This window comes from Typopeltis vanoorti, chromosome 23, assembly GCF_054136105.1.
Source record: "Typopeltis vanoorti isolate ZY-2024b chromosome 23, IOZ_Tvanoo_1.0, whole genome shotgun sequence".
In the NCBI taxonomy this organism is placed as follows: Eukaryota; Metazoa; Arthropoda; class Arachnida; order Uropygi; family Thelyphonidae; genus Typopeltis; species Typopeltis vanoorti.
In genome coordinates, this window is record NC_143571.1 from 11,380,888 (window position 1) to 11,393,525 (window position 12,638).

Below are 12,638 nucleotides of genomic sequence, written 5' to 3' on the forward strand. Positions count from 1 at the left end.
ACTGTTAGAAAAAAAAATTAATTGCATACACTGAGAAGCAATATACTTATTACCGAAATTCTTCTTTGTAAAATAACCTTAATATGCTTTTGCAGTGTTTATGCTCTTCGGTTATTGACATGCTGAGAAGTTCTTTGAACTTTGAGTGATTTAATTTCTCAAACCGCGTAACAGTGGATTATTATCGTTGTTTATCTCGCTATGGAGTTAAATTTGTATAAAACCGGTCTCCTATACATGTTATATTCAAATTTACCTCCCTCATTATGTATGAATTTAAGTGTTTTGACGCATCGTAATCTATCCCAAAAGTGGAATATTGCTACAAATGAAATCTTTTTTTTCTTTTTTTTTTTAACTTCGAATTTAAGAAAGATATTTGTTGGCTGTTTCTGTATTTCTGTTTTAAAAAAAAATTAAAAAAATTGACTTTTACTCCTATATTTTTAACAGGAATCAATGACTCTAACTTAGGATTATAAATCATAACTATTGAAATAAAAAAGCAGTGGATAGGTGGTTAATTTAACAAGCCCACTTTCCTATTGATAAGCTTCTGTGATTTTATAACCTGTAAAAAAACTACTAAAATGTTTCCATATATGTGAAAACTTCTATAAATGACCGAAGAAATATTTATCTTTTTTAGGGAAGAAGAATATCAGAACTTTCTTTATTAATTTAACGGGAAAGGAACGGTACTGCAGGTTAGATTTGTCAGTTTAAGGAAACATATACGAAATTGCTCAGTTTAAACTCTTCGTTCGTCATTTGATGAGAACCTTCTTCGAAGTGTCTTAAAATGATAGACACATTCAAGATAAAGTTTTCACGTAACCACAGGAAATCAGCCACACTTTAAAATATGGAGTTCATCGGTCTCTAGGTCAAAAGGAGAAACTGTATACTAGATTGGGGTAGAGGTCAGTTCTAAACAGACCGATAAATACCCCGCACTCTCCTAGAGCAAAATTAATGAGGGAGGACGAATGAAAGCGAATTTTTTTAATATAAAAACATTAAGCAAGGGCTCATGTACATGTTTCACTAATCAATGCCTACTCTCTCTCTCTCTCTCTCTCTCTCTCTCTGTGTGTGTGTGTGTGTGTGTGTGTGTGTGTGTGTGTGTGTACGACCCATCACACCCACCTAACATGACCATAGTGCTACGAAGGATAATCTGTAAAAAACGCCATTCGTTGGCCAACAAGTTGAATGCGTAGTACCAGGCATGGACTAGAACAGCAATCTGCACGAAAACATTCAGAACCAGGCTAACAACATGGGATTCCGTAATAGGACCACTATATGCAATTCCCACAATACCCAAACCAGCATACTGCGTCGGATGGAGTTAAATTTGGATGGAGTTCCACTGTGCATACTCTTTGCACGTTCCACTGTGCAAAGAGTATGCACAGTGGAACGTGCAAGCTTGGAAAGCAGTGTTATGGAGCGGCGAATCACGCTACACCTTCTGCCGAGCAGATGGACGCGTGTAGTTGTGGTGGATACCGCCACAACTACACGCGTTACTCGGTGAACATCTCTTTCCACAGTGTGCAACCCAACTATGAATTTCGGAGGTAGTAGTGGGATGGTAGGGTTCTGTTTTTCCCGTTTTGGCCTCGGAACTCTGTTTGTGGTGCCACGAACATTGAACTCTGAGAGGTATCTGAACATTCTAGACAACCTTCTTCTAGGGTACTTCTACCCTACTATTGATGAATAAGATGAATATTTTGTTTAAATAGTTTAAGCCAGAAAAACCTTTCTCATCTCTTTTGCAAGCAAAACTCTATTATCTGAACTCGGATGGAAAGCGAAGTATCAAATCCGTTCTTAGAAAAGGAAAAGGGAAATCGGATGGAAATTTAAGCCTTGAATCCCGTAAAGGGGAAAAAGAACTACTCGTCTATCTGCCTTAATCCATTATTACTTATTATTAACCTTTTCTCTGTTCGTTTCATGTAAAACGAATTCTTTAATTTTTTTTAAATATAAATTTATTCATGCCTTCTCATTTACCTCGAAAAAGTAAACACTGATAATACATCCACACAACCAACCAACTTCACAAACACTCTCGAAAATGAATCACTAAGAACCAATTAATAATCTCTCAAAACAATGAGATCCCTCTTCCATGAGGTGAATGGACGAAAACTATCGCAGCTCCCCATTCAATTAGGGAACTCCAAGGGCGACAAAAACAAACCGTAACTACCCATAACCTCTCTTTCTTTTTCCCTTTTTTTTTTCCAAGGACATATAATCAATTCTGTTTATATAGTTGTATACGTCATATACGTTCAATAGCTTTACAACATCTTTCCTAGTAGGATTTACATAAAAAGTACTACTAGACATCTACGTAACATACAGCATGATAACATCTGCCGTCCTAAAAGCTAAGGGTGAACTACATTTTATCTGTATATGAAAACATTTTCATGACTACAGCCAAATGTGGACAAAAATTTATTGCCAACATACTAGTAAATTATATTACACAAAAATGTTCTATAAATATCGTACAAATATGCTTTCGTAGAAAGTTACAAATTTCCAAAGGTGTAGTTAAGGTATTAAGGTGCAGTGCTTACAGAAACTATGCAGAGAGGCATTTCAGTGTGGAATACGAGTATGTCCACTCCGAACTGCGATGCAGCTCTCACAACATCGTTCTATGCTTATCACCAAGTGATTCAGGAGTTCTTGAGGCCCACCCCTCCTTCAGAGCGTTGTTTGTTTTCTGGATAGGGAATTTCGAGTAGCAATGGGTCTTCCTATTTTGTCCCAAACGTATTCTATGGAGTTGAGATCTGGGAACGTGCTAGCCACTCCATTCGATTAATATTCTCGGTCTGTCTTCAGAAGTATCTCCACTGCTCGTGTACGTTGTAGTGGGGCGTTGTCATCGGCATTGCATTGGCATTGTCATAAAAATGAATATTTCGCCCACATCACGAAACAATCAAATATGACGTTTAAGAACTTCGTTGCAATATCGGTCACCAGTCTTAGTCCCTTTTTCCTAGCACTTGCAGCTCGGTGCATCCGTTTAAGCATAACGCCTCACCATCCCCACATCATAACCTCAGCACCGGGTCAAGAACATTCTCACGATGGCAAGCAGTACCACTTTCACGCTAGATCGAGTGTCGTACTCACGATGATCTGTGGATAAAGGACTACAACCTTCGAGCGTATAGGCCCACTTGTCGCAGATGTCTTGCCACAGATTGTCGAGATATCCACGTACCTGTGATTGAATTTAGCCGACTTGCAAGCTGACCTGCCGCGGTGCGTCGAATACGTTTTGCTGTTATAACCAAAATCCGTCTTCATGCTCCGTGAAAGACCTCTTAGCAAACGTCTGATCTCAATTCCATTGGTTGAAACGCTATGTGAAATTCCAAACTCTCTGGCAATTCTGCGACCTTCTTCAAGCTTTCCAATAATTCTTTTCCGCGTGAAATCATCTAGATGGCATCTTTGAGGCATTCCCTCACGAAAAGAGCTTCCTTCAAGAACAGTTCGTTTAGCACAGCCTTTTGGCTTTTATCTTGTTCAGTACTACAACGTGACCCGTTTGCGCGCGATTCGAAATGTGTACCCGTTTTCTACTCGAAATCGTCAGTTATAGAAATTGGCACAAACTGCGTCTGAATTTGCGATTGTAAGTTTTAGAAATAGTGTTGGTCCTTATGTTTTGGACACCAGTGTATAACAATTTGCTGCGACGTTTCATTTTCACGTAATGGAAACTACCATCCTGTTAATGTGTTTTGGCATAGCATGGTCTAGTCAATAAAAATTATCGAACCGATGGTTTTCCTAAAGCCGTAGTGATTTGATGCGAGAGTCCAAAAGTACATTTATAAAAATTTCGCAAATTCTTGATCCAATAGTTGGCTAAAATTAGATCTGTTCAACAATCAGTAAAGGAGCATATCATAAGGAACAGACTGCTCTGGAATCGTTCTGGCAGGAAGAAGAAGACGTGCTTTTACCATACTTCACTGGGTCAAATTAAATCAGTTGAGCATCTGTGGAATGATCAGTGCTGATCTACCATAGCGCTATCTGTTGTTAAATGGATAATTGGTAACTTAGAGTTCATGTATTGACAAGCTGGAGCTGTTCCGCAGCCTGAAGAATATCGGCTGAATTTTTTACCTGGAAGTGGTTCACTTAAGGTATAATTTTAATCCGCCTTTTAGACACGATATTATTATTTTCTCTTTATATAAATGGATAAAAGTATCTGTGTGACAGTGTGTGACAGGAGTTATCAAGTGAATTATTATGTCAACAAAGCAGGAATTATTTTGAAATGGCGATGGTACATGTTGCAACATGATATTGCTCGTTTAACACACCGCAGATGGAAATACATTTCGGAAATACTTTGTAAACTATAATTACCAACATTATTTAGAATAAAAACTGAATAACTTCTAAATATAAAGTTTGGAATAAAAGATAGATATTTTACGTGGATATATCCGGGATAAACAGGATCCTAAAAATGAAAGCTGTAGTAAAGAATAAATACTTTTTTTAAAAAAATATCTCAAACCTATTTTATGATTGAAGGATGAAGAGATTAAAAAAATACGGCTGGGTGATCGTTAACCAGTGGCTCATAATATTACGTTGGGAATGATATTAAATTGCTTTAGTATTGCAATTGTTCTGACCCAAAAGACACATCTATAAAATTTTAAAACTAGAAAACTTTGTCATTAAAACAGTACAGTTCGAAAAACACTCCAAAACAGGTGATCAGACAAATTTTTACAGAGATCCTAAATATGAAATATCATTAAATTCAGTAAATTTAATAATAAATAAATAAATAAAATAAAACAAAATAAAAACTTAACCCACCCATGTACTAATGCACTCTGGGTTGACAACGTTCATGAGCGGGTATATAATCAAAAATTTCACAAAGACATGCAATAATTGGAAGTGAAAGAGCCGAAGGCTAGGAAATGCATTCTTTCCAGGAAGAAGGGGATGTAATAACCCAAATATTAATTGACCTTAATGCTGATTGGATATTAGTGAATTCCATTTTGCGCGAATGTTTCTTTCTATTTTTTTTCTTCCTGATTGCACTATTGTCTTGTAATACAAATTATTAGTTATTATGCAACAGAATATTTTCCCATTGTGAGTTTGATTACTATGACAAAGACAACTGTCCTGTGAAACTAGTTTTACAAGAAAGTGGAATTTCGTGTTATAAACCCACCGACGAATAAACAGTCAGCAGTAGTGAGCCGACACTTTGAGTTGAAAACAAGCGTATCGGAGTGAACATTGAAAAACTTCACCGTAAGAAGAATTGCACCTTTTCCGTGAGTATTGCATTTGATTTTTGTCATTTGAGTAAAGTTAATTTTTTTTAAAGAGTTTAAAAGTACTTTGCTTAGAGCTTTTATACGATCTTTTATACAATCTGCTTCAAGTAATACATGTGAAACGGAAGACCATCGTGAATGTAACAATTTTACAGTTCTCTCTCTTATTGAAGACATCGTTCGTAATTATAACAAAGAGAATACCTGTTGTGATTTCTATGTTTGCATTATATTAGATTAAATATAATATGTAAGAAGCTGTTTAACGGTAAGTAGCACGAAACATTATAAAAAGAAATTTTCGAATTCGTCTAATACGCCCAGTCCCTCTGTACACCGACATATACTGTATGGAAGAAGTATCGTCAACCTAAATTCGTCACACGAATGCAACATTAACTGCGATAAGAATAAGAAATACAAGTCAGTTAAAAAGAATAAAAAGTAGCTGACAGTAAAAAGCAACACAAATGTTAGATCAACTTGATTTTTTAATTCATTCTCGACATGTGAAAACTACTGCTATGTGTATCTAATTTATTAAACAAATTGAATATACACTTTTTTGAAATTATTGTGTTGAGGACATGATAATTAGTTATGTGGCGTAGGAAATCCTGGAATACTTCGTAAGCCACAGCAAAAAAAAAAAAAAGAAGTTATTATGACTATCATGAAAATTAATTAAAAAATACGGAAACTAGTGGCATTCAATGCATAAAATATGTAAACAAGAGCGCGTTTATTATTATAATATTACTTTAATAGACCGCTTCTTAATTATAAATTTACTTCGAGTTTTCAATGATGCTCAACTCGCTGAATTAGATTCGAGTAAGACAATACAGCAAAAAGAACGTATCATATGTGTAAGGCGGTGAGTATTTTTCAAAGGAATTTTTTTTAATTTTAAAAATACACAGCTTTGAAAATACATCACGCTTGATTTTTTTAAATTTGCATTTTACTTATTATTTTTTCAAGAATAGCTTGCTTTTGTTTTTTATAAATCTAAACAAATGGAAACTTAAATTGACCACTAAAAAATCAAAATTATCTCAATTCTTCCATACTTTGTATTTTTTTATAGAAATGGCATCTTCCTTACTTTCGCTAACTTTAATCGTTGGCTGGATGACTACTTCCGGTCTGTGCAGTCCCCTGACTAGCAACTACCTTGACATGAGCTACACCTTTGATGAAAGCACCCTGTCATGGCCATGGTCATCTGTAATGCGTTTTAACATGAGTTTGTTAACAAATGAGACGCAGAAAGAGGGATACTGGTAATAATTTCTATTCACTTATATTTTATCGTAAATAATAGTTGATTAATAAAAGGGTTATTTCGTGAAGTCTAGGAAGAAGTCTACTCTAACTTGTTTGAATAAATCTGAATTTTTCCTATAATGTGCACACATTATTTTCCTTCCTACCATGTATTGAAAAGTCTTCCCTATATCTTTTCAATTTCTCCAACTTATAGATCTCCATGCAAACACTCTTTCTTCCAACCTATTTATGCGATGACCCAAAAGTCATTTAATCTATCCCAATAATCTATATGCGGAGTAATACAATTGTATCAAGATTTAATCGAAGGAACGATCACTTCCTCTTCCTCAATCTATTTCTCAACATGGAGTAATCCATTGTGTTTCTTTGCAGTGTGTTCCCAAAGAACTGCAATGGCTTGTCGTTCTCATAAATTGCTGTCCTAATCGGTTTCTTTCAGTGGAGCCTCACTGAAATAATATTTAATCTACAATCCAAGGTCATGCCCATGAAAACAATAAATGGTCCATTTTCTTCTTCCCACGAAATTTTTCTCTTGCTGAAAATATTCACTTTTCAAATGATCTATAATATCATTGATATATGAAACAAAATCATTTCTTTTCTTTTATTCTCTTGGGTTCCTCTCCTTTATGTTTTACTCTTTAATATCTGTCAAACGGCGAACGCATTCAAGCGTTACCATTTTTCTCTTGCATAAGAACAATAACTATGTAACTGTACTTCAGAACGTTCTACAAAATACCACATAAAAATCCTTTGTAAAGTCTACTAATTATTATTATTATTACGTGACACTTCCAAGCAATCCAACGGCTCATCTAAGAAGGCACCAGCTATCATATATATTATTGAATTCATTCACACTGCTTGCAGTCTCTGCATCCAATGGCAATCCGTTCCAATCATCCACCACCCTATGAGAGAAAAATTTAGCCCTCAACCACTTCTTAGCAGCATTCATTCTCAGCTTTCAACCCACCCTCCACAAAATGAAAATTTCCATCAACTGAAATTCTGTATGACCCTTTCAGAAGTTTGTACGTTTCAGTCATATCACCCTTCTTTTTCTGTTTGCTAGTGTCTGCAGTCTACGAATTCTCAATCGACAGATTGAGAATTTGTTGGCTTCATAATCAGTATTTCACAATCCTGATATCATTTTTAACACTCTCCTTTGCACTCTCTCTCTCTCTCTCTCCACTATATCAGAATAACAAGGGAAACCAGGAGACCAGATCTGCGCACAATAGTTCAGATGAGGTATTATCAAGGCCTTGTAAAGAAGAAAAGTGACATCATTATCTTTATATGTCATAGTTCGTTTCACCAGTGCAATTATATTCTGAGTTGTATTTGCAATCTTTGCTGCATGTCACTGAACTTCAATTTACTATCTACTAACACTCCAAGATCCCTAGACTGCTCAGTTTCTTCTATCATAATCCCAGCGACATTGGATATCTAATCATGCCAAAGTGTATGACTTTACATTTGCTTACATTGAACTGACATCCATTTTCCCACGCCCACAATTCTAGCCTATTCAAATCAATCTGCAAGCACTGCATATCAGCAGCATTTCTGATTACCCTACTGATCTTTGCGTCATCAGCAAATACCTGTATGTCGCTTGTCAAATCCTTCCCAATATAATTAATGTACAGATTAAATAACAGTGGACCAAACACTGACCCTTGTGGTACACCACTGGTTACCTTAAACCTTACAGACTCAGATCCTTCGCATACCACTTTTGATATCTGTCAGTCAGCCATCCTCTTATCCATGCTAATATTGTATTACCCAAACCCATTTTCTTCAATTTATACAGCAGTCTGCCATGCTGTATTCTGCCAAAAGCCTTAGCAAAATCCAAACGTGTCTTGGTGTATCCATTCCCCTTGTCTCGTTCAATGGTAACAATGTTATAGAATGTGAGGAAGTTTCTAAAACATGACCTTCCCCTTAGTAAACCCATTTTGCTCATAGCAAAGTAGAGATTCATTGTCAACTCCTTTCCGAATGCGAGCTCTAACCAATTTTTCCAAAATCTTCACCACCACTCCTAAGATACTAATTGGTCGATAGTTGGATACATCGGTCTTTGCGCCACCTTTATGCAATGGAATTACCATGCATTCTTTCAATTCCTGTGGAAATCTTCCCTATTCTGAGACTCATATTAAACTGCCAAAGGAATAGTCAGTTCAGCTGAACACTCTTTTAGCACCCGTGCTGATATCATATCGCCCCTATTGCTGAATTTTAATTCAGTTTGTGCGATAGCTTTAATATCTCCTCTTCATACACCTGAGTTTGTTCAAACAGTGAAGAGGTTGCAGTAAGTCCAATGTTGCTTACACCAAGTTGCTAGAATTTGGTACTCATTATGGGTACTCATTAGTTGAATAACCTCTTCTGCATCTTCCACCCTTGCATCATCTGCTTTCAGTGGAGTTATTCTTTCATATTCATTATTCTTTTACTTGCTGCATAATGATAGAATTCCTTGGGAGTTTTCTTCTTTATTTTACGGGGCCAGTTTCTTTTCATAGTCAGATGCAAAAACAGAGAGAAAGAAGACTTCTATGACATGCTGCAGAAAGAAGTCGATGAAGTGAAAAGTAAAGATATGCTTTTAATTATAGGTGACATGAATGCAAAAGTAGGAGATAGTAACGTGGGATTTGAACGAATAATGGGAAAAGAAGGTTTAGGAAATTGTAACGATAATGGAGAAATCCTAAAAGACTTTTGCACTTTCAATGATATGATCATATGAGGAACCTTGTTTAAACATAAAGACATCCATAAACAGACTTGGATATCACCGGATAAGAAATCCAAAAATCAAATAGACCATATTTTAATAAACAGACCTTGGAGAACTTCTTTGATGGATGTAAGAATTTGAAGAGGTACAGATGCCTTTACAGACCACTTATTGTTGATTGCAAAAATAAAAATGAAACTAAGAAAAATATTTAAAGACAAAAACCAAAGAATTAAATACAATATATCCAAACTGAAAAACAAGGATACAAAATACAAATATAAAGTAACATTAAGGAATAAATATGGACGCCTTGCAGAACAACATAAGGAAATAGACATTGAAGAGAACTGGAAAAAAATAAAGAATATATTTAATAGTACCGCCAAAGAAGTTCTGGGAAGGCAGAGTAGGAATCACAAACAATGGATCCCTGAAGAAACCATCAAATTATGTGAAGAAAGGAAAGCTTTATGGAATAAACTTCTGCAAAGTATAGAAGAAAACAAAAGAAATAGGGTAAATGAAAGATACAGGCTTAAAAACGGACAGGTAAAAAAAAGTGCAAGGAAAGATAGAAGAGTTTTCCTGGAGGAAATGTGTAAAAAGGCTGAAGAAGCAGCAAGTAAATTTGACCCAAAGAGATTGTTTGAGACAAAAAGAAAGTTAGCTGGGAAGAGTTTTAAAAGAGAAGGGCCTGTATTTGGAAACAGGCTTAACGTGCTTTGAACAGGCTTTGACTTTGAACGTGCATTTGATAGCATAGACAGAAAGACTATATGGAAATTAATGAAGTACTACGGGATTCCTCAGAAAATCATAAATATAACAAAGAAAACTCACGAAAAATACAAAATATAAATAATAAATAATGGCAAACTATCAGAACCATTTGCAACAAACACAGGAGTAATACAAGGATGTATACTCTCCCCGACAATCCTTCTGATTGTTATTGATTGGGAGATGAGGAAAACATCTGAAGAAAGAATTGGCATTCAATGGGGATGGTCAAATAAAATCACTGACCCGGAATTTGCAGACAATATAAGCCTTTTGGCACAAAAGCATCAACACCGCCAAAAGAAAATAGATAATTTAAACCAGGAAGCAAATAAATGTTGATAGAAAATAAATCATAACAAGACTAAAGTAATGAAGATAAACCCCAAACAAGAATTAGTCTTTGAAATACTAGGGAAAACACTGGAACAGATAGATAACTTTGTCTATCTGGGATCAGTGATCAGCACACAAGGAGGAACTAAACAGGACATACAAAATAGAATTCAGAAAGCACAGATTGCATTCAGTATGATGAAGAAAATTTGGGTGTCCAAAGAAATAAAATTAAAAACCAAAATTAGACTCTTCAACACCAATGTTAAACCAGTTTTACTATACGGAGCTGAGACATGGTCACTAACAAAGGAAAACATAAATAAAATACAGGTCTACCTAAACAAATGCTTGAAGAAAGGATACTAGGAATATACTGGCCAAATAAAATAACAAACATAGAACTTTGGGAGAGAACAGGTCAAACCAGCATCAGAAATGAACTCACTAAAAGAAAATGGAACTGGATAGATCACACAATCAGGAACCCAGATAAAGAAATAGCAAAAATTGCACTAGAATGGAATCCCCAAGGCAAGAGGAAAAGATGTACACCCAGGATAATATGGAGAAGAAAACTAGAAACAGAGGCAAGACAGCTGGGATGTTCCTGGAAAAAGATCAAAAAAGAAGCATTGAATGGAGTCAGATGAAAGTCAATGGTTGAGGCCCTATCTTTACTTTACCTATCCTATTCGCAGGGAGCGAAGAGGATAGGTAAAGTAAGGTATTCTTTATAAAAAAATAAATAAAACACTGTGTTAACCATAGATTATACGATAATTTCCTGTAACTTTAAAGATTAAGAAATGGAAAACGATCTCTCAAAGTTTTTAGAATAAACGAGTGTAATCGTTACTATTTTGTACATGATTTATCAGTATCTTCTTCTTAGGTTGCAGCTCGAGAATATTCAAGAATCTACTCATGCTGGAACTCATATGGATGCTCCGTGTCACTTTGTGCCTGGTCGTTGGGCAGTAGCCGACATTCCTCTGGAACACTTAATAGTTCCGGTCGTCGTAGTAGATATTGAAGAAAAGGCCAGCAAAGATAGAAATGCTTTCCTCGAAGTGGAAGATCTTGAAAAGTGGGAAGAAGAAAATGGTCGAATTCCTGATGGCTGCGTTCTGATGCTTCGCGCAGGATGGGGAAAGAAATGGTCGGATAGAGATGCTTACTTTGGAATCGATAATGGAGACACCAGCGAACTCCATTTTCCTGGAGTTTCTCCAAAGGCTGCTCAGTGGCTAGTTGACAATAGAGTCATTTATGGAATTGGGACTGATACTGCATCTATCGATCAAGGCCAATCAAAAGATTTCTTAACTCACCAAATTGTGGAAGATAAAAATATCTATAGCTTGGAAAATGTGGCTAATGTGGATAAACTTCCAGTTACTGGAGCAACTCTCCACATCAGTCCAATGAAAATAGGAAAAGCCAGTGGTGCCCCCTGTCGTATCATTGCCACCTGGAAATAATGAGTTGAGTTCTACTCTGGAGAGTGCTGACTGAAATGCTTCTCTTTGATTGACATTTAATTCAGTTTCATTTTAAAATGAATAAAGTCACAGTGAGAAAGTATAATTTGTTCAGTGGACTAAATGTGTGGTATAAACCAGCCTTTCTAACAAGATTTAGTCCTAGTAAATATATATCATAGTTTGTAAACTTTTTGAATACGATGTAATAAAAACTTCATTAATTTAAAAAAGTTATTTTACGTAATTCTTACTTTATAATTAAACAGTTTATGAATGTTTCCCTCTTTAGTATAATTGAAAGAATGGGGTATGGAAGCTAGTGGGCTGCTGAGTTATACACGTAGGCTGTGGCCAGAAAAGGATGGGAAACACAGGTAGATGATGTACAGCATTAGCGTATAATATTAATAATGTGAATTTACTTTGATGTTCTCTTTTTGCAGTTATAATTCACTTAAAACACTTTTCTTCTGTGAATCTCGTATTGTGAAAGAAGTATGGCATTATATAATTTTAAACTCTAACATGAAGGTGGATATGAGACTTCGACGTATTGATGATATTATATTGTGAAGTTCAAACATG

The 12,638-nt window shown here is 35.6% G+C and overlaps 1 protein-coding gene across 1 annotated transcript; it reads left to right on the plus strand.

Moving 5' to 3' along the window:
- Window positions 1-5,299: 5,299 nt before the first annotated feature.
- LOC150093617 (uncharacterized) lies at window positions 5,300-12,198 on the plus strand. The gene is made up of 3 exons (XM_090413171.1): window positions 5,300-5,372; window positions 6,466-6,661; window positions 11,462-12,198. The coding sequence occupies exons 2-3, from the start codon at window positions 6,468-6,470 to the stop codon at window positions 12,048-12,050; spliced, it is 783 nt and encodes a 260-aa protein (XP_090269297.1). The 5' UTR covers window positions 5,300-5,372; window positions 6,466-6,467; the 3' UTR covers window positions 12,051-12,198.
- Window positions 12,199-12,638: the final 440 nt, after the last annotated feature.

Bases quoted from the DNA above. Each gene is read 5' to 3' on its own strand.
- LOC150093617 (XM_090413171.1), top strand. From the start codon at position 6,468: ATGGCATCTTCCTTACTTTCGCTAACTTTAATCGTTGGCTGGATGACT. The intron at 6,662-11,461 runs GTAATAATTTCT...TCTTCTTCTTAG, and splicing joins ACGCAGAAAGAGGGATACTG to GTTGCAGCTCGAGAATATTC.